This window comes from Hemibagrus wyckioides, linkage group LG05 (assembly GCF_019097595.1).
Source record: "Hemibagrus wyckioides isolate EC202008001 linkage group LG05, SWU_Hwy_1.0, whole genome shotgun sequence".
Classification (NCBI taxonomy): Eukaryota; Metazoa; Chordata; class Actinopteri; order Siluriformes; family Bagridae; genus Hemibagrus; species Hemibagrus wyckioides.
In genome coordinates, this window is record NC_080714.1 from 8,218,181 (window position 1) to 8,241,550 (window position 23,370).

A 23,370-nucleotide genomic window follows, 5' to 3' on the forward strand; every position below is an offset into this window, starting at 1 on the left:
TTGGTACAAATCATCTTCCAGCTAGTGTCTAATTGCCTGGCATGACCACTGCTCTGTTCACTGTATTGATGTGCATTCATCACAAGGAGCAATGTTGCGTGGTGTGTTCTTAGGCTGCCTCTTGAATTTCTTGGCTTTTCACTTTTTCATCAAACATGAATGCCAGGCAAGTGAGTTTACCTTGCCAGGGGACTATAAACTCGGGGGAATTTTTCATGTGCATTCAGCCAGTGATGTTGTGGTACCGAAAACTCCTATGGCACTAGAATGCAATACGTGAGTACAAATACCTTTTTTTGGGCTGTGTCTTCCAAATAGATACGAAGCAGGATGAATTAATGCAGTGTTTAGTTTAACATGGAGGGGGAAAATGTCATTCAGTTCCTTTATTTTAAATCCCATAACCTCTCTACAGGCAGCCATTTTCAATGTCAGCTTATCAGATGTTTGAGGTGATGCGGTTTGCTGTGGAGCAGATTAATAACTCCACCACCATCCTGCCTAACATCACTCTTGGCTATGAGATCTTTGACTATTGCTTAAAAACTCGGAGTTTTCCTTCAATCCTCGATTTTATCTCGGACAACGGACGAATAAGTGTATCAGCCAAGGAGAACAAACACAATGTTATTGGTCTGGTGGGTGCATATGCAAGCTCTCAATCTATGTCTGTTGCACCTTTGTTCATGATGGACCTCATTCCAATGGTATGTATCTGTTCAGAAATGCAACATGTTTTGGGAAGAACATACCGTATAAATGCATGTAAAGATCTTGTTTGTCTTCTTTCAGATTAGCTATGCATCCTCCAGTTTCGATCTAAGCAATAAGTGGGTCTACCCAAGCTTTTTGAGGACTGTACCAACCAACCAAGATCTAATTATGGTCATAATTAAGCTCATTCAGCATTTTGGATGGAATTGGGTAGCTTTCATTAGCAGCGACGATGCGTACAGTCGGAACGGCCTCGAATTATTTCGCAGTAACATCAAAGACACCAGCATCTGCTTGGCCTTTTTCTACGAGCTTAAGTCAAAGTCCAATTATTCAGATATACTAAACAAGATTGACTCACTCAGCATCAACGTGATCATAGTCTTCACACAAGAACTCCCAGCTCGAGAATTTGTCAAAACAGCTGTCAGAATCAATATTAGAGACAAAGTCTGGATAGCAGGTGATACATGGTCTATGGATGAAGCACTTATCAGTTACCCAGGCATCGAGCAAATCGGGACTATTTTCGGTGTCACAGCAACAACTCTGAGTTTACCTGGATTTGACGAATTTGTCTACCAAACTCGGCTGAGTGGTGACGACGAGAACTGTGTGAATTGTATGGATGGAGAGAAGTGCAATCAAGATTGCGAAAACTGCACAAGCCTGAAAGCAGAAGACATTATAAACCAAAATCCTACATACTCATTCTCCATCCAGGCGGCTGTGTATGCCTACGCTTATGCACTCCATCAAGCGCTCAATTGTAGCATGACAAGGTGTGATCCACCTCGAAACATCCCACCGTATGTGGTAGGTCACTGTGGAAGTGCTTACGTATAATTACCTACTTAACTGGTAAACCATGAATAATACAATATTATCATTATTTTGTTTTTAATTGTTATATTTTACTTCGTATATACACTATATGGCCAAAACCTGACCAGCACACACACACACACACATTAAGTCCCCTTCATTGCTAAAATAAACCTCCACTCTTCTGGGAAGGAACATGGCTGTGGGAATTGATCCATTTAGCCACAAGAATATTAGTGAGATCAGGTAGTGATGATGTGTGAGGTGGTGTAAAGGGGGTTGAGGTCAGGGCTCTGTGCAGAACACTTCTACACCAGCTTTGCTGTCTTTATAGACCTAATTTTGTGCAAAAGTCATGCTTGAACATATTTGAGCATCTTTGATCCAGTGAAGGGAAACTATAAAGCCACAACAACCATCTGAGTTTTTCCAACTTTGTGGCAACGTTGTGAAGACGTATAGTTAGGTGTTCGGTCAACAAACTTTTGGCCATATAGACTAGGTATGTTGCAAGTAAGGACATCAACCTAAACTGATCTGATTCAACTCTTTTAACCCTTTTTTAAGATTCTGAATTACCTGAGAAAGTTGAGCTTCACTTTACAAAACCAGCTAATTGAATTCGACCAAAATGGTGATCCACCAGCCAGTCTTGGAGCAGTACTCTGGAGGCCAAACAAAAATCCACTTTTTGTAATGGCTGCTACATATGAATCACACCCAACTATTCAGTTTACCCTGAACAGTCGTGCTGTTCCCTGGTCTGAAAATGGCACAGTAAGTCATTTATTTATTTATTTATTTATTTATTTATTTATTTATTTATTTATTTATTTATAAGATGCAGACATGGTTATAGGCAGTACAGTATTTCTAGGATTTGCATAATGACCACCCTTGACTTCCCCCCCCCACAGGTGCCTTATTCCAATTGTTCTATTCAGTGTGACACTGGTTTTAAAAAAGTGCAAACTTCAATACATAAGTGCTGTTTTCAGTGTGAGAAATGCAAGGCCCAGACATACATCAACACCACAGGTACATATTTAGTAGCATGTGTCTTCCTTCTATTTGATTTCTACGTTAGTTAACTGTAACTCTGCTTCGTGTCGCTGAGCAGCACATCACCCTGTCATTTAACATTTTCCTATAAAAGCATGTACTATTATTTTATATTCCTTAGTTATCAAAATGAACAGACTAAAAAATTATTTGTAATATTCTGTATTAGAAATAGTTTCTTCTTCTTCTTCTTCTTTATTATTATTATTATTATTATTATTATTATTATTATTATTATTATTATTATTATTATTATTATTATTATTATTATTATTATAAATAACAGCTCCTAAACCTATGTGCCTGACAGCTGCATTTATGTACTTTATTTCAGCGGATGCTTACACTTGCTCTCCATGTGAAGAGGGTTACTGGTCCGATGAAAAGAGCATAATCTGCAAAAGGCGCATTATTGTCTTTCTTGAACTCAAGGACCCTCTGTGCATGCTATTTTTTGTGTGCGCTGTGGCATTCATTGCTATCTCCATTGGACTCATCATCCTTTTTGGCATCAACTACAACACTCCGGTGGTAAAGTCTGCCGGTGGTAATATGTGCTTCCTTATGTTGTTCTGTTTGGTTCTGGCCAACATTGGCGTATTCTTTTACTTTGGAGTGCCAGACCCAGTGAACTGTGCTCTAAGGAATGTCTTTTTCATATTTTTCTACACTATTTGCTTTTCTTGTATGGGTGTTCGCTCCTTTCAAATAGTCTGTGTCTTCAAAATGGCTGCTCAGTTTCCAGATGTCTACCAGTGGTGGATGAAGAACAATGGTCAGTGGCTTTGTATTAATGTCTACTCTTTCATACAGCTTATTGCTTGTGCGATATGGCTTCTAACTGGAAGACCCAAACCCTACAATGATAGTACGTCTTTTAAAGATCAGACTATTTTGACATGCGATATGGGATCAATGGTCACATCCACCTTGGCTTGGTCTTGTCTCTGGTTTCTTAGTATAGTCTGTTTCTGTTTCTCCTACATGGGTAAAGATCTCCCAAAAAGCTATAATGAAGCAAAGTCCATCACGTTTAGCTTGCTTGTATTTTATCTGGGCTGGATTGCATATTTCACAGCATACATTGTGTTCAGAGGAGCTTACATACAGCTTCTTAATGCAGTCGCACAGCTGTCCAGCTCATATGGAATCATTTTTAGCTTCTATATGCCAAGGGCCTACATCATTATCTTCCAACCCAAAAAGAACACTCAGGCATACTTTCAGTCATCAATCCAGACATATACACAGACTCTTAGCAGAATGTAGGCTTATATAATGCATAGAAGATGGATGTATGTGCAGCAGTTTTACAAGTACAGGTCTTCATCCATAGTGGCTAAATCCATACTCATAATCCATGAACAAAAGGCAAAAGGCAGGAACCTAGGAATATTGGGAAATGTAAGGAAATAGCTGAAACAGAACTTGAAAGAGAACAAACTATTTAAAAACCATAATAAATGCATATACTGTATATAAAAACAGTGTGGGTGTGGTAATGCACTAGATGAAACACTAGGTGGCGCAGTTATGTTAAAGGACACCAGCGAAGTTAGTGCCTGAGTTGTGGCATGAATCAGAGACCGGACTGGGGACCAAGATTACGATTAGAGTAAGAAGAAGGAAAAGTGACAGGGACCATGAACACTGATGGGAAGTAGACATTGGTAGGAGCTACCAATGACACAACACTTAAAGGGACATAGGGAAGAAACAAGACCATTTATAATGGTGTATAACCCTTAAAAGTAGACCTAGGAGCAAATCTACTTCTTGGTGTTAGGTAAAACTGTGGAAACTGGCAGGGGAAACCCTTCTGTATAGCCTTTCAATACTCTGAGTCTAAATAGTCCTTCCCTTAGCAATGACAACATCCTCCTCACAATCTTACTACATATGATAACTTGACAACTGTATTTAAACAGAAAATAATGATATTGTGAAACATATGATGTGTTACAAGCCTAAATCACAACTGAGAGTGAGAAGTTGTTCTTGTTTGTCATCTCCTCACGTTTTTAAATTGCAATTTCAATACTAAATATGATTTTTTTTTTAATGTATAATCCTATTATCAGTAACATATTTGGAGAGATATTGCTGTTGTGTAAACATCTGAAACATGCGTGTAATACTACAGTGATACTAAAGTCTATCTCATTGTATTATGGAAAGTGGACGTGTAATGATGCATGTTGTGGCTTAATCAAATTGATATATGTAAAGTGGACATGGATGTTGATTCCATTCTTCCATCCTTCCTAGCTGACTCGCACAGCACAGGCCTGTCACGGAATGACTTCATATAGAACATGCAATGCCTCTCCTATTAAATTGTTTTCTTATCTGGCCATTACATTATACACTTTGACCACTATATTATTCATAAACATGTTTATGAAGGAATGTACATGCCCCATTAAAAGGTAACCATTAAAACACACATTATCCACATTTAATTATGGATTTTATAAAAATCCTGGATAAAAATATCTTGAATAAAGCTGTAATATTGCATATTTCTTCTTGTGACATTACTACCTTAAAATTAAAAATACAAAACATTGATCAAGATGTTTAATGCTTGTACACAGTGGTGGGAATTGTAACAAGCACATGGGCCTGAGTAAATAATAGTAAATTTGTAATAATAATTAACTTGAGTAAATGCAACGATCTAATGAATTACTGAAGTAAGAGAAAGTAAAACTACTGGAGTAATTACTTTTTACATGTCTACATTCACATGCCCTTATCTAGAGCGACATGCAAAAGTGCTTTTAAAGTCTCTACCTCTGAATACATCAGAACTGTTTCACTAGGTCATAGACTACAAATACTATCAGTTTTAATCTCTGTTGGGAGGTTATACAGCATTATTAAATACAAATAGCATATTAAATAAATATTAAATAGCAATAAATATAAGTCCTAGTTTAAGCATTTCTGGTAGAGGTAGTTCTTTAGACATTCTTTGAAATTTGTCAGTTCATAGCAGTTTGGACATCTAGAGGTGTATTTCATCAAGAGTCTTGATGCATACCTTTCTTGTTCCCTGAGAGACGGCGGGACCAGGAAGGCAGTGCTGGAGGATCAAATGTCTACAAATGATATAATTAAATCCAAAATGTGTGAGGAATGTAACATCTTATTTTTCTCTTTATCATTTTATACATTTTATATTACATCCTTCATATGAGCATTTGGTATCTGCATTACATTTACATCATTTACATCATTTAGCTGATGATGTTATCCAGAGTGAATCACAGAAGAGTAGTTACATATAATATCTCTCTCTCTCTCTCTCTCTCTCTCTCTCTATATATATATATAGATAGATAGTTAGATAGATAGATAGATAGATAGATAGACACACACATACAATAATATTTAATTATATATATATATATATATATATATATATATATATATATATATATATGTATGTGTGTGTGAGACAAATAAAACCAGTTATTGAAGTAACATGAAGCAACATAGAAAACCCTACAGTGTGAAAAGTAGGAGGACGGGCTGCTCTGCTCTCTCTCTGTGAATAGACATTAGCTGCATGAGCTACACTGCGAGTGGTTCAACTGACGAAACACTGAGCACTGCACACATGCTTATGCAGGCTATCTACGGATCTACAAACTGAATGATTTCTGACAGATTTCGGAGACACCGAAAACAATTCTGAAAGAGCAGTTTCCCATGGCCCCATGTTCACTTGGCATAGACATCTGCCAGATAATATCTGCTCACTGATAGTTTAATAGTGTCTTCATCCCTCAGGGCGCTTTACCTTTTATGGAGTTTTGGTGTGTTTGAGCTGTGCAATTTATGGCTCACTGGCATTCACCACTGGCATTCATCACCGAACATGCGTGAGTATGAAGAAATTTTTTTTTTAACTATATCCACTACAGGTTTTAATTCATTTGGCTTCACTAAAAGACTGGTAAATGATGTCCAACTTCATTAACTAACCAAATGAGCCAGGCTGACGTGAACACCACGTCACATATCAACTGACTATCCAGAAAGGTAGCGTTAGCTAGATAGCTAACTTAAAGAAATGCTCTTGGGTTCTTATTACTGTTAATTCCTCATTGTTTCTACACAGCAGTCTGCGTAGACATTGTCCTGAGCATTACCTATAGGCTGTGGCAGCATTTCTATACATTTAACAGCTTTCGTGCTGTAAAACCTCAAATAATTGTGTTTGCATGAAACAACAGAATGAGGAAAATATCTCATGGAAAACCGGTAGCCTCAGATTTTTGTGCTGGGCTGACAGGAGAGAAATAATATGTGGACTTCTGCTGTTGTAGCCCATCGTTTTTAGGTTTTGAGATGCTTAACATGGTTGTAAAGAGTGATTATTTGAGTTATCATAGCCTTCCAGTCAGTTTGGTTGTTGCAACTGTTGCATTCTGTTCTATGTAATTATTCTGTGTAAACACTAGAGACTGTTATGCATGGAAATAGATAGTAGATATTATGTTTCTGTAATACTTAAGTCATCAGTTTGGCACCAACATTTCCTGCAACAGGAAAGAATACTGAAATCACATTTTCCTCATTCAGATTTTCTATATCAGCTACCATCTATAATGACAATTAAGCACAAGGTCTTGATAAGTTCTCACCTTTTGTTATTTTTTTTTAGGTGTTTCACCAGCCAATCAGCTGCCTTGTTGGTTTTCAAACCTTGAAAAGTGCCTTGTATGTTAAGCATACACCCAAAGGATCATGAATATCTCAGGAATGTATATAGGATGCAAAAAACCTTGTCCATTACGGCAAGAAAGTTGAAATACAATCAATAAAAGCATTTTCGTTATATAACTATCATGTACAGTATAACATAAGCCGTGTATTTATTAGTAGGTCAAATTATTAGGTCAGATATTATGTAATGCAACATATTTAAAATTCATTTGCCTGCAAAATGCAAATTAGGCTACAGTCTCACGCGCTCAACAAGCAGCTGCATAGTCAAGGAGAAGACAAACCAATTGCATATGTGATGTGACCTATATATCGTTGTAAGTGTCACATTTCCTTCAAGTGTTACGCTAATACTTCTGGAAGGCAACAAATGCAAAATGAGATTTGCCTACAAAATGCAAAGTAGTTTATGAAAATTTTCTCCCATGTCTTCCAGCTACTGTCTTATTGCTCATCATTGCTCTCATATTGATCTGCCCTCATCACAAGGAGCAATGTTGCATTGTGTGTTCTTAGCTTTTCACTTTTTTGCCAAACATGTCTGTGAGGCAAGTGAGTTTAACTTACAAGGCGACTATAAACTTGGCGGAGTTTTTCCTGTGCATACAGCCAGTGAGACAATTATTCCAAATTCTCCTATGGCACTGCAATGCTACAAGTGAGTACATGCACTTCTTTCAAAGGAGTGATTTCTTTTTTGTGACTATAATGTGTATAATACTGTGTATAATACTATAATACTACAAAACCATAGCACTGTAAATATACGGTAGTTGAACCTGGAAAAAATGTTTACCACTCTTATGAATGCAGATCATAAAAGATGCTTCTGGTATTTAAAATGTATTTATTTCCTCTTCACAGGCATCCATTTACGATGTCAGGTTATCAGATGTTTGAGGTGATGCGGTTTGCTGTAGAGCAGATCAATAACTCCACCACCATCCTACCTGGCATCACACTTGGATACGAGATCTTTGACTTTTGCTTGTACAATCAGAATTTTCCTTCAATCCTCGATTTTATCTCAGACAACGGACGTATAAATGTATCAAGCAAGGAAAGCAAACACAATGTCATTGGACTTGTTGGTACCTATGGCAGCACTGAAGCTTTGGCCATCGCACCCTTGTTCATGATGGACCTCATTCCAATGGTATGTATTTCTGAATTCAGGAAGCTACATATTGAAAAGAAATTATTATGCAAGAAAGCCTGTTTACCCGAGTATTTCTATAATTATCTGTGGATTTTTTTCTTTCAGATTAGCTATGCATCCTCGAGCTACGATCTGAGCAATAAGTGGGTCTATCCAAGTTTTTTACGGACCGTACCAACTAACCAAGATATAATTATGGTCATAATTAAGCTCATTCAGCATTTCGGTTGGAATTGGGTAGCTTTCATTAGTAGCGACGACTCATACAGTAAAAACGGCCTCGAATTATTTCGCAGTAGCGTTAAAGACACCAGCATCTGCTTGGCCTTTTTCTATGAAATTACACTGAAATCCAATTATACAGAGATACTAAAGAGGATAGACTCACTGAGCATCAATGTGATCATAGTCTTCACACTGGAAGACACTGCCCGGGCATTTGTCGAAACAGCTGTAAGAATCAACATAAGAGACAAAGTTTGGATAGCAGGCGATGCGTGGTCTATGGATGCAGAGCTTTCCACTTGGCCTGGCATTGGGCAGATCGGGACAATTTTTGGTGTTACAGCAACAACTCTAAATTTGCCTGGATTTGATGAATTTGTCTACCAAACACGACTCCGAGGTGATAATGAGTACTGTTTGAATTGTGAGAACAGAGAGAAGTGCAGTCAAATTTGTGATAACTGCATGAATGAGAAACCTGAGGACATTATAAAGGAAAGCCCGACATATTCATTCTCCATCCAGGCTGCTGTGTACACTTTTGCCTATGCACTCCACCAAGTACTCAACTGTAGCATGGTGGGATGTGACCCAGCTCGAGACATACCACCTTATGAGGTAAGCCATTTGTTTGTAAAAGAACACCTACAAAAGAGTAAATAATAAAGAAATATGATAATGTAATAAATAATTTAAGTGTTCTCAGAATTTTTCTCAGAAAAATTAAGAAATCGAACAGTGCTTAATTCACAAGTATTCACAAATGTTTTTCCATAATATGAATTGTCCTTTTCAGAAGTTTAATATTTAAGTTGTCTTTTTGACACATTTGGATTTGGACATTTTTCAGGTCATGTCACACATTTTCATTTGGCCTGTGGACAGTGTATTGTGGCCATTCCAAAATACAAACCATTTTTCAAGCCATTCTTTTGTAGTTTTTGCCCTCATTGTCCAAATTGTACATATTGTTGCCATAAATGCAGTTGGCTGGCTTACTGAAACAGGTTCTCATCTACAGTTTTACATTTTTGGTTCCATCAGTCTTGCTTCTTATGGCTACAAAGCATTCCATTTCTTTTCTGCTGAAAAGCAGAATGATGCTACCACCAACATGATCCATCTTTGGTTTTAGACCAAATGGTCTCATGAGACCACAGAATTTTCCAAAAGCCGTCAGATTTTTTCAGAAATGACCTCTTTCTGGCATCTCTCCCACAAATGCCAGATTTGTCATTTTCAAGCTTCATGGGCAATTCTTTGAACTGTATGATCTGGTCTGCTGGCTGCTCTATAATTAGCTAGTAGCCAGATATACTAATTTTGCAAGCATACAAATGGACAAATTTGATGTACAATGTTTAACATATGTAGAGTGAGCTCTCAAAAATAAAATTCAAGTCCTAATTTAGATTACTAAAAGATGAGGAAATGGGGTAAATACTCATTAATTAACTCTTTTGCCCTTCCTTTTCAATTAAGGTTCTGCAAAATGTGAGAAAAACAAGTTTCATATTACAAGACCAGTATATTAGATATAACCAATATGGGGATCCTCCAGCCAGTCTTGCAGTAGTACACTGGAGGCCAGATGAAAACCCACTGTTCGTGGTGGTGGCTACATATAATACCCACCCAACAGTTGAGTTCACCTTGAACAACGACCTAGTTCCCTGGTCTACAAATGACACAGTAAGTAATTAATTTGTGTATAAGAATATGTTGAGTTAGCTTTAAGGAGTGTTTGAATATTGTTACATGGAATAGTTGGTTGGTTGAATATTTATCTGACTCACTATGTTCGGCTCTGTACTGCTACGCCGAGTTTGAAGTTAGAATCAAAGTCAAAGTCAAAGAAGTTTTATTGTCACTTCAACCATATATAGCAGATGCAGTACACAGTGAAGTGAAACAACGTTCCTCCTAGACCAGAGGTGCTACACAGAACAAAGACAAAGTACAGTGACGCAGACAAACATAGAGCTATAACAGAGATTAAACTAAAAAAATTAAACTATACTTAAGGTGCAGTCTTTAAGAACTAGACATATAACAGAAGTGCACAGGAAGACAAGACAAGACAGTGCAGACAAACAACATATAGGCCAAATTTGTGCAATGAGTAAGACAATGTGCAAAGAACAGTGTATACAGTGATTGCAGATTTTAAAGCGACACATGTAAACAGGATTAACATAAATATATATAAATGTAAAGTGGCATGTGCGTGCAAACAGGACAATTTAGTGTGTGTGTGTGTGTCTGACTATGTCCAGCACATTTCAGTTCTTTTTTTGTGAGTGTGTGTTATGTATGTGTGTGTGTCCGTGTCCAGCACAAGTTCAGTTCTCCTCTGAGTTCAGATCATGGTTGTACGTGTGTGTGTGTGTGTGTGTGTGTGCGTGTGCATGTGTCCAGCTCAGCTCAGTTCTCTGTTGAGATGCCTGATTGCCTGAGGGAAGAAACTGTTTAACGGTCTGGTTGTGCGGGTCCGAATGCTTTGGTACCTCTTACCGGATGAGTATAATTATAAGAAAACAAAATCAACTAACCAGAATTTGATTTGTTTTGTCTTTCCAGATGCCCTATTCTAATTGTTCTGTTGAATGCGAAAGTGGATATAAAAGAGTACAAACTTCAATACATAAATGTTGTTTTCAGTGCGAGAAATGCAGTGCTCATACATACATCAACACCACAGGTAAGGTATATATATATATATATATATATATATATATATATATATATATTATTTAGCCTATTCTCCATTTTATTTTAGCCTATAAGCCAGTAAGCCAGAGTCCATTAGTTTACACAGAAAAAGCAACACTAGTTAAACATTCTGCAGTATAACACATGCCAGAAGCCAAAAGCAATATATAGAAAAAAGAACATACAGTATAAATAAAAGACAAGGCTAATAGCAATATGAAGAATCAAGAAACTAGCACAAGGCTTCTGAAGCAGAGCCTTTATTTCAAATGCCTACTAGGCGTGTAAAGCATGCAAACAAAAGTAAGCGGGAGGAATCAACCACAGAACAATATAGACAGTCGTACTGCCCTTTCTGGTACACCAGGTGGTGCCACCACATTGTAGATGAGAAAACCAAGGCAGGAGGTGTCTGATAAGAGCCTTACAACTGAGACTGCTGTTAAGACAGGGAGTTAAACTTGGGGATCAGCAGTACCTATTAAAGACTCTAGAAAAGTGTTTGAAAAGGGGTCTGACAGATTTCCGATGTCCGGACACAGAGGATAAAGCAGGACCTGAGCCTGATAAAGGAAAGATGACAGGCCTCAGCTTGGGACATAGTAGATGTTAAGGCATTACTTGGACAGGAAAGATTCTGTCAGCAATCAGGAACTCAAATAGATACTTGAGGCAGTTTTTGAAACTAAAGGCAGGCAGTCATTAAAGATTTCATGTAGAACCATAGAATATAAATTGTTTCCCAAAATAGAACCTTTTAGGAACCTTACATCATAGCAGTTTGGGGTTCTTTTTCCCATTATGTTTAGCAAGAAGAAACAAAGCTAATAGCATGTAACTGGTGGTACCAGTGATCAGGTGGTGCTGTCAAGGCAGGGCTGAGAACACCCTAGTGGTTCTGTGATAGATGAATCCATGATTTAAAATAAATTATAATTATTATAATAATGATGTTTTGTTTCAGCGGATGCTTACACTTGCTCTCCATGTGAAGAGGGTTACTGGTCCGATGAAAAGAGCATAATCTGCAAAAGGCGCAATATTGTCTTTCTTGAACTCAAGGACCCTCTGTGCATGCTATTTTTTGTGTGCGCTGTGGCATTCATTGCTATCTCCATTGGACTCATCATCCTTTTTGGCATCAACTACAACACTCCAGTGGTAAAGTCTGCCGGTGGTAATATGTGCTTCCTTATGTTGTTCTGTTTGGTTCTGGCCAACATTGGCGTATTCTTTTACTTTGGAGTGCCAGACCCAGTGAACTGTGCTCTAAGGAATGTCTTTTTCATATTTTTCTACACTATTTGCTTTTCTTGTATGGGTGTTCGCTCCTTTCAAATAGTCTGTGTCTTCAAAATGGCTGCTCAGTTTCCAGATGTCTACCAGTGGTGGATGAAGAACAATGGTCAGTGGCTTTGTATTAATGTCTACTCTTTCATACAGCTTATTGCTTGTGCGATATGGCTTCTAACTGGAAGACCCAAACCCTACAATGATAGTACGTCTTTTAAAGATCAGACTATTTTGACATGCGATATGGGATCAATGGTCACATCCACCTTGGCTTGGTCTTGTCTCTGGTTTCTTAGTATAGTCTGTTTCTGTTTCTCCTACATGGGTAAAGATCTCCCAAAAAGCTATAATGAAGCAAAGTCCATCACGTTTAGCTTGCTTGTATTTTATCTGGGCTGGATTGCATATTTCACAGCATACATTGTGTTCAGAGGAGCTTACATACAGCTTCTTAATGCAGTTGCACAGCTGTCCAGCTCATATGGAATCATTTTTAGCTTCTATATGCCAAGGGCCTACATCATTATCTTCCAACCCAAAAAGAACACTCAGGCATACTTTCAGTCATCAATCCAGACATATACACAGACTCTTAGCAGAATGTAGGCTTATAGAAGTTATAACCAAATATTCACTTAATTCTCTGAAATATTTTCTAGTCTTCTTGGTTCAGTAATGATCTTTTGATTTTTTTTTTAATCTTTTTGATTTTTAAGTAATTCTAAATATTTATCTTTCTAAATCCCTTAAATTCTTTAAAAATAGACTCAAAGTATTATCTCATAAAAATCTAGTTTTTAACAAAAAAAAAACATCAAGTAATGCTAATATTGGTTTGCAAATATTGCTGTACAATTTTGTTCTTTCTTGTTTATTGTATTATGTATTATAGTATTGTGTTAATTTGAATTTACCATAATCTTATATAAGCATTATATAGGCCCAGGCCTAACCTTCTGTCCACTTTATCATAATAAATATTTTCAACGAGAAAGAAATATAAATTTAGACCATTTTTATTTGGTAGAATCTCTTAAATGAAGTTTTCACACCTTCCTGCAAACCTTAATAAATATTGTTAACTGACATTATATGCTTAATGATCAATGATAGTTAAGTCTGGTGTATATTGATGGACTATCAAATTGTTGTTGTAGTCCTGTGGTTGCTCCCTGTTCAGGGTCGCCCCAGCACACCATTCAATCTGCATATTTGATTTTGGCACAGGTTTTACACCGGATGCCCTTGCTGACACAACCCTCCCATTTTATCTGGGCTTGGGATTGGCACTGAGAGTTAACTCCTCAGTGGCTGGGTTGGTTCCCTGCATGGTAATCAATCCTGGGCTGTGGTGGTGAGAATGTCGGAGTCTGCTGCTGGACTTTAAGTCACATTAATGACTTAAAGTCTATAAACATTAATGAGACTTTAAGTGAGACTTTAAGTCACATTAATCTTTCTTTAATATTTCCTTATTCATGTTTTTGCACATTTTTCTTTGTAATATGGGGATATTTCCATTCAACCCTACCATAATATCCTTTCAAAGAAGGTGCAATTCTGACCACAATATGACTTATGCCTTGTCCCTTATCTCTCTTTACCTGTCACTGTTCCTACTGAAAGCAAGTTGAGCAAGTGTTTGTGACTGAAGCTCCTACCATCCAGCCCCAACAATCAAACCACTTGCCATTTCTATAGATGCCACAGAGCATGGTAGGATGTTAATCACTTGATTGAATGATGCAGTACATCTGACAAGAAACCTCTGCCCTCAATTTGCTAATCCATGCATTGGAAGAGCTTTTTATATTATATTATGATTATAACGTGTTACGGTTATTTAATAATTCTAGAGACTGTGCAGCACAAATTTTGTTAATGTAATGCTGTGTTCAACAGAAATTGGATGTGTAATGATGCGTGTGGTGGTTTACTCAAATTCACATATGTAAAGTAGACATGGATGTAACTTCCCCCTCATTCTATCTGAAACACATACTTTTTAAAACACGTCTTCATCATGAAACGTTCCACTGGCAAAATGCAGTGGATTACCATTTATGTTTTCCTTTTGGATTTTAGTCATTTCTTTTGCAAAGTCACCTGCTCCGCATCTGAATTTAGATTGCAGGGTGATTATTTGTTGGGTGGATTATTTTCATTAAATACGGTTTATCCACCAGTACGCCAGACCTACCCAGCGGACCTTGAGTGTTACAAGTAAGTGGCATGCTTTCTTTTCTACTGTTAAGTTACAAAATTTTGGAATAAACAGTCTTCAGAGTGCAACATAGTTATAAAGTGATGATGTTCTTATAACAATAATAATAATAATAATAATAATAATAATAATAATAAATTATTTGAAATTATTTGAAATTTGTAATTTATTATTATTATTATTATTATTATTATTATTATTATTATTATTATATTGTACATTGGGCTTAAATTCCAATTTGGTCCAATCTCACAGGCTTTGAACAAATTCTTTACATTTAGAGCAATTAGTTAGAGCAAGCAATTAGTTCTCTGGACTGAAAAACAAAACTTTACAACTGTGTTATTGTTCATTCCACTTCTGTTCATAGCTACAGAGAAAATTGTGTCTTTTTATTTTAAGGAATAAGAATCAATTTCAAGTTTCTCTTGTTCCTTTACTCCAGGTATCATTTCGAGGAATCATCATATCAGATGTTCGAGATGATGAGGTTTACAGTAGAAGAGATTAATAACTCTTCCACCCTCCTGCCTAAAGTCTCACTCGGCTACGAGATCTTCGACCATTGTTCAGATCTGCAGAATTTTCCCTCTGTGTTCAGTTTTATCTCTGAGAACGGATCCATTCCAGTTCAGAGATATTTCAACAAATATAAGCCTAAAATAGTTGCTGTGGTGGGACCGTATGAAAGCACTAGTACAATGACAGTGGCACCTTTTTTCACTTTGGACCTTATTCCAATGGTAAGCAAACACTTACTATTCTCTTGACTTAAATTAAATTAACTAATAATTTCCACAGCAGTCTGTTTAACCTTTTTCCGTTCTTTCCTGATTGTAGGTAAATTATGGATCAACAAGTTATCTGCTGAGTAATAAAAAGTTGTACCCTTCTTTTTTAAGAACAGTGCCAAACAACAAACACCTGATAGATATCATTATTCACATTATTAAATGGTTCGGATGGAACTGGGTCGCCTTTATTGGTGGTCAGGATGATTACAGCCAAGATGGCCTGATTTTTTTTTCTCAATTTGCCAAAACAAATAACATCTGTCTGGCCCATCAGGATTTACTTGGCCAAAACTCTAACTACATTTCCACGCTGAATTTAATCGAAAAACGCAAAGTTAACGTCATAGTGGTTTTTTCTTCCCAAGAAGTAGCAACAAACTTAATCAGAGCAGCTATAAAGCAAAACATCAGAAATAAAGTTTGGATTGCTGGTGAAGTATGGTCCATGAGTAAGCAGCTTCCGAATGAACCAGGAATACAAAACATCGGGCACATTTTCGGCATTACAGAAAAGCAAGTGTCTTTTCCTGGATTTGAGCAGTTCATCTACACCGGACAGAGTAAAAGCAACGTTAAGTACTTGAAAAATGGTCAAACTAATTGTCCTCAGCCAGAAGAAAAAATGTGCAACCAAGACTGTTATAACTGCTCCCTTTTGAGCCCAGACGAAATTTTAAATGAAAATCCCACCTTCTCTTTTCCGATTTATGCTGCCATCTACACCATAGCAAATGCATTACACAATGTTCTACAGTGTGATGCAAATCGTTGCAACAAAAACATTCCAGTTTACCCTTTTATGGTATGGTGTTTTTAAACCCTTACATTTATTAATTAAAGATTCACAATATATGCCCGAAATGTGCACAAACCATTTTGTCTGATATTCTGCAGCTTTTGAAGGAAATCAAGAAGCTGGATTTTTATCTTAATGGCCGTAAAATAAAATACGATCAAAATGGAGATTCGCATGTCTTTTACGACGTGGTCTTCTGGCGCCTTGAAGCCAGTCCTCCAGTCTTTGAGAGGATTGGCACATACAGCTCATATCCAGAAATTACCTTCTCCATCAACAGCTCCCTTATAGGCTGGGACAATGACTCCTCTGTAAGTTAAACCTTAATTCATCACATACTACATCTTTAAGTGAATATTGACAATCAGCTTTTTACTTTCACAAGGTTCCTTTCGCAAACTGCTCAGTTGAATGTAATGCGGGATTCAGAAGGGAAAGCGACCCAAATCATGCGTGCTGTTTTCAGTGTATCATGTGTGAAGAAAACACCTCTATAAATTATACACGTAAGTATTCTGACAGGCACTTTTGAGTTCGAAACTAGGAGATTGGTTTACTCACCAATCTGAGCTTTTAGTCACAAAGCATTTCAGTCAACATTCCACATCAGTGGATTTTTAATTCATCCAAAAATGTTGAACATTGACTTGTGGAATATTCCAACTATTTCATAATGTTCAGGTAACGGGGTTTTATAAAGGTTGTAGGACATTTTTGGAATGTTTCACGCATGAGACGATAGTGGAGTCACATATTCATGCAAAAAATAATACATATATATTCACGGTAAAGTGTACATGCTGTGAACATGCATCAAGCTGACTCCTCTGTCTCTCTGCCTGTCTTTATTCTTGTAGAAGACCCGTACACTTGCAACCAGTGTAATGAAGATGAGTGGTCTGAAGAAGGAAGCACATCTTGCCGGAAGCGCTCCATTCTGTTTCTTCAGCTCTCAAACCCCCTTTCCATATTCCTGATGGTATTTGCTGTCACTCTGTTGCTTTTATGTGTTGCTGTTATCATGCTGTTCATATACAATTATAACACACCGGTTGTGAAATCCGCTGGAGGCAATATGTGTTTTGTCATGCTAGTTTCTTTGGCTTTGTCTAGTATAAACGTGTTCTTTTTCTTAGGAAAGCCAACAGTGATGCACTGTATTTTCAGAACTGTGTTGTTTTACGTTTTCTACACTATCTGTCTTTCCTGCATGACAGCGCGTGCCTTTCAGATATTCTGCATTTTTAAAATGGCTGCCAAGTTCCCCAAGATCTACAGACTGTGGGTGCAACATAACGCCCAGTGGATCGTCATTGCGACCCTTTCGTCTTTTCAAATGTTCATTAGTGTTTTAAGGATAAGTGTAAAATCACCCTTTCCTATTAAGACATATATACCAGGTGCAATCCTCCTTGGATGTTCACCAGGGACGGAACAGACATTTTTTCTAGGTGTGTCCTACACTTGGATCCTCAGTGTCCTCTGTTTCTTCTTTTCCTATATGAGCACTGACCTACCCAAAAACTACAACGAGGCTAAAGCTATAACTTTCAGCATGCTTCTGTTCTTCATCAGCTGGTCTTTTTACTATACAGTGCTTAGATTTCCTCTGACGTTGTACGTCTCGTTTTTTAATGCAGTGGCGCAGTTGTGCAGTTTATATGGTATGCTGATGGGCTACTTCATCCCAAAGTCATATGTCATGGTTTTTCAGCCAAAAAAGAACACTGCAGCATACTTTCAGACAGCCATTCAGACTTATACTCAAACCATGAGTAGGATGTAGTGCAGTACTATAGTCAGGTGCAAAACACTGAGTCCACTGATGCTAATATCATCATGGTTTTGGTTGTTCAAAGTCTGCTTAACATGTTTTTGTGTGTAGATGCTTTTTGATATGTTGTATGTAGAGGCAAAAGAAGCATTTCGAATGGCAAAATGACTAGCCTGGGTGTCTTAAAGACCAACAACTATTAGTAACCTAATAAGTACAAATCTTAAAAGTTAGATATAGTCTGGTAGAGACCCTAGACATGTCGAGACCCAAAAACTGAAATCTTTTGTATAAATAGTTAAATTCTTGTAGTGAAATAGTAGAAATACTGACGATTTTGTATTTACTGGTAGATATGTTTCTGTACTTATGCTTATAGAATGTGTGTTTAAATTTTAACAACAACTACTATAGTGTACTGTGAATCTGACTGAGTCAGTGAGGTTATTTACATCGTGCCTCTACATTTGAATAAACAAAAAAAAAAGGCAATTGTTTTCTCTTGTTTTTGTCCTTCCCCTCTTCCACTCTGTGAAGCAGTCCATTCAAGTGCATCATGGCATATCACTGGTACACTGTTGAAACCCTATCTTATTCCAACCACAAACTATTTGTAATTCAAAAGAGTTGGAAATTAATTGCATTAAAAATGTGTAAAAGAAAGCGACACTTCAGTTTTCTACACCATGTCTTTACACAGCACTACTTCTCTGGGCCTTATATAAGTGCCAGTTATATTATTTATTATAGGCATGTGCATCAAATTTACTGAATGTTTCACTTTTTTGTAACAGGAAGGAGCAAAGTAACTGTATAAACTGTAGATGAGAAAGGATCATTTGTTCCTTGGTACAAAGATTAGGTGCGTGAATTAGTTGCATAAATTCTCCATTGTTCCCAATGCAGAACGAATTGGGTCAAAATACTTATAGTGATTTACATCAGCCTGATCTTAATATGATATTTTAAGTCTAAATTATTAATTACACAGAAATAACAGACTTCTCAGAAATGTGACTCAGGTCAAAACTAGATAAACCATTTGGGTGGCAAGTCCATCAATCAATGCCAGCAATCTGTCTACATCCTTAACAGAGATTGATGGCTTGTCCATGGTGGAAAAATCACTGTACTTTGTTGGGTACAGATAAAACCAGCAACATTCTGCCCTTGTCCATATGATTGTTCTCCATATTGATGAATTTAGTAAGACAGTACTGCATGCCCTATGCACACAGGCCATGTTCAGACAGACATGGATAGCTATTGTGGTAATTGTATTATTGATATTCAACTGGTCTGACTCTAATCAGACTCTTTAGTTTATATTCAGCATGCTGAATGAAAAAAGAGGCCTTCATTGATGTAACAAGATTGGAAAATATGTGAGTATGTCAATTTAAATAACAATCAAGAAATGTATAAATACATCAGAATAATAGTAAGTAAAGTAAATAAAGTATAGAAATAAAATTACTCAAGCTGGCTCACCGGCTCAAACTGATATGTAAATACCATTTAATGTTGCTTCAGGTAAAACTTGCATCCTTTCTCTTTTCATCTCCATCTTACCAGCTTTCATATTTTATGTCAAAAGTAAATATACTTGTTAACGTTTACTACAGTAGTAACTATTTAGAACTAGGAAGTTAGGTTTGTGTTACAAACACAGATAAATAGTCTGATACACACAGTGATACACAGAGCTGTGGTTATATATAAGCACTCTCAGAACCCACTATAACTAATCAGCTAACTGTTGTATAAGGAATAAATATTAATCAATATAAGCAGAGATAGCTTAATGCTTCAGCATACCAAAACATGTTTCAACTTTGTTGAAAACAGTCCACAAAGCAAGGTCCATAAAGACATGGATGAGCGAGTTTGGTGTGGAGGAACTTGACTGGCCTGCACAGAGTCCTGACCTCCACCTGATAGAACACCTTTGGGATGAATTAGAGCAGAGACTGTGAGCCAGGTCAAAACTGGAACATCTGCCTTTACATGCACAGGACTTTAATATGGATTTTGCCTGCTCATTGCAGCTATAACAGCTTCAACTCTTCTGGGAAGGGTTTAGGAGTGTATTTATGGGAATTTTTGACAATTCGAGTAGAAGTGCATTTTTGAGGTCAGGCACTGATGTTGGACATGTCCTGGCTTGCAGTCTCTGCTCTAAGTCATCCCAAAGATGTTATATCCGGTTGAGGTCAGAACTCTGTGAAGTTCCTCCACACCAAACTCACTCATCCACGTCTTTATGGATCTTGCTTTGTGCACTGGTGTCCAGTCATGTTGGAACAGGAAGGGGTCATCCCCAAACTGTTCCCACAAAGTTGGGAACATGAAATTGTCCAAAATGACTTGGTATGCTGAAGCATTAAGAGTTCCTTTCACTGGAACTAAGGACCCAAAACGTTTGTCAGTGTAGTGTATATAAATAGAAATAGAAATGAGGTTAATCTAATCTTGGCGTATTCTAAGACACTAACTTGTATTCATACATGAATGTGTACAGGTATATAAATTACTCTTCACTTGTTAGTGTTTAACTTATTTTTACATGTGGACTTTTCCACCTCATCACATATTATGTACATATTTTGGAGCTCACACGTGCACTTCCAATGATGCTGAAAAGAAATTTTCAAAGGTGTTCACACGTGACTTACATAGCGATCACGTGTGAAATGTGTGCTGCTATCTGGATTTGATTTAACTTTATTCCGTGATGTGGGACCTGAGCTTGATAGAACTTGTTAACGTTAACAAGTGGCATTGATTTCAGCAGGACCCGCAGCTGGATAGAAGAGGAGCTCAGTCCCCTCAGGCGATGCTCATTTCACAGCTGAATTGCGGCTTTTTCCGGCCATTGAGTGCAGTTGTTAACAGGAGGATGGACCGTGAATGCAGGAACGAATCGCTTCAATAGTGAAACCCAGCATGCAATACAGACCTCCTATATATTCTCTCTAAATGCACGAAAACGGCAATTTGTCGATTTTATCCCAATTTTACGTCCAGGGAGAAACACATGCCACCCACGCCGTTTACTTCAGTCATAGAGAGCCAGACTGCTGGCTATTATTATTATTATTATTATTATTATTAATAATAATAATAATAATAATAATAATAATAATAATATTAATGTTGTTGTTGTTATTATTATTATTATTATTAGTAGTAGTAGTAGTATTGTGATAATGCAATATCTATCACAAAAATAAGGCTTATACCTAAAATAAAAAACAGTTTGATACGCATTTTTTTAATATTTCAGATCTAAAAGTCTTTAAATAAATATAATACTAGTTCAATTATTCTTCTAAATCTACCAATAAATCACATTTCTGTTCTTTTTCAAAAACACACTCTGTGCTGACTTAATGTTGGATTAAACTGAGCTGCTTTGTCTTACAGATCTTATATGAAAATCTTGACGTTATTATATAATAACATAATATAATATAGACCACTTTTAGTTATGGAAATACAGAAATACTCTTCTGTGACCCTTCATGAGATGTTAAAGCTTTAAAGATTGTTGCTTTCTTGGTCTTATAAGCACCAGTGAACACATTTTACACACACACACACACACACAGATTTATTAGCTCTGAACACAATATATATATATATATATATATATATATATATATATATATATATCCACTAATGTAACTTTACGTGGTCACGTGCGTGTGGTTTTATTTTTCGCATATGAATTCTGAACACATTTTTAGTTTATTAGACTTTCTGTCATGAATCCAATCCCATCCGAGTTCACGTGCAATTTCAGCAAGTATGTTGAAATTCACCTCCACAGGGTGAATTTCCTTTTACACCTGCACTCATAATCATAATCTGCACTACATAATCACATGGAGAATTTATGTAAGGAGAAAAAAATTAAGTGCTATGTTTCACAGCTTTTCCTCTAGAATTCTAATATTAGTCTGTGTAATAGAACCCTTGCTTCTGTAGCTTCTCTGTGTGCTCGCGCCTCTTTTGTCATTACTCTTTTTCTGTCGAACGCAGTGTCCACGAAGTAGCCCGTTTTTCATTCTTATACAAATGCGCTTTCCAAAGTCTAAAAAGTAAATGGCAGATGTTTTGCAATTCAAGGCGCATCACTGACCAAAGATTTAGTGCCGAACAATGAGACGGCTTCTCTTTTGTTAGTCTCTTGTGTTTTTCAAGAGGAGCCTGGACAAAGGCTTCATCCTTCAGCGGGTTATAAAGTTACTTTCCGCCAGTTCATTTCAGAGCTTGAGAAAACCCAAAGCGATGTTAATGCGCGCCTCTCGCCTTTTCAGCCCCTAACCCCGGTGCACACAGCCAAACACAGGCCATTGTGCGCCTGCACCAAAATAAAGACTCTTAAATAACCTACAGACTAGTCTATAGAAATTCATGATAGAACGTGTTTGATCAGACCAAAGCAAACAGAGACGTGAAGTGCCTTTTTTAAAAAACCCTTTTATCTCATGCGTCTATGAAACTTTGTGCTAAATTCGCGCGCGCTGATTGTTGTTTGTGCACAGTATGCTTGGGTTTGGTGTGGAGAGCCATTTGATTCCTCTTATTTCGTATTGAATCTCTGAATGGTTTTAAGGCGGTTCTGCGATTTGTTTCGCTTTCAGATGACCTGTGCTACTGTTCATGGATGGCCTGCGTTAAGTTATTTTGCATAAGGTATATGAAGACTATCACTAATGCATTACTAGAAATGATGAGTGTGTGCACAGACTCAGTTTTCGACGTTTCTTGAAAATTTTCCTATATTTATTTTGTCATTGCTTTTCTGTGAAGTATATGTAGGTCTACACACACACACACACACACACACACTTCACAAACTTCACTGGGCCCGAATTCAGTTTAGGGTGGCAGTGTTGTTCAATGGGCAACACTGAGCCAACACTGACCCAGTAGAATGACAGACGTTGGCAAAGTGGATTTGGCCAGTGGACAAAATGAAGTTGGTCTAACTGTGCCAAATCATCCCTTCTGAATCACCAGACTGTCTGGAAATTTCTTTAATTCATA

The 23,370-nt window shown here is 37.2% G+C and overlaps 3 protein-coding genes across 3 annotated transcripts; all 3 read left to right on the forward strand.

The window, feature by feature from the left end:
- Positions 1-36: 36 nt before the first annotated feature.
- LOC131352701 (taste receptor type 1 member 1-like) lies at positions 37-5,157 on the forward strand. The gene is made up of 6 exons (XM_058389003.1): positions 37-276; positions 416-707; positions 793-1,530; positions 2,107-2,316; positions 2,457-2,577; positions 2,936-5,157. Exons 1-6 carry the CDS (start codon positions 92-94, stop codon positions 3,868-3,870), a joined length of 2,481 nt encoding a protein of 826 aa, XP_058244986.1. The 5' UTR covers positions 37-91; the 3' UTR covers positions 3,871-5,157.
- Positions 5,158-6,206: 1,049 nt separating this feature from the next.
- LOC131352735 (taste receptor type 1 member 1-like) lies at positions 6,207-13,490 on the forward strand. The gene is made up of 8 exons (XM_058389057.1): positions 6,207-6,491; positions 7,277-7,655; positions 7,775-7,996; positions 8,203-8,494; positions 8,603-9,340; positions 10,205-10,414; positions 11,303-11,423; positions 12,399-13,490. The coding sequence occupies exons 3-8, from the start codon at positions 7,833-7,835 to the stop codon at positions 13,331-13,333; spliced, it is 2,460 nt and encodes an 819-aa protein (XP_058245040.1). The 5' UTR covers positions 6,207-6,491; positions 7,277-7,655; positions 7,775-7,832; the 3' UTR covers positions 13,334-13,490.
- Positions 13,491-14,632: 1,142 nt separating this feature from the next.
- On the forward strand, positions 14,633-18,769 carry LOC131352748 (taste receptor type 1 member 1). The gene is made up of 6 exons (XM_058389079.1): positions 14,633-14,950; positions 15,397-15,694; positions 15,792-16,547; positions 16,640-16,852; positions 16,927-17,047; positions 17,399-18,769. The coding sequence occupies exons 1-6, from the start codon at positions 14,751-14,753 to the stop codon at positions 18,325-18,327; spliced, it is 2,517 nt and encodes an 838-aa protein (XP_058245062.1). The 5' UTR covers positions 14,633-14,750; the 3' UTR covers positions 18,328-18,769.
- Positions 18,770-23,370: the final 4,601 nt, after the last annotated feature.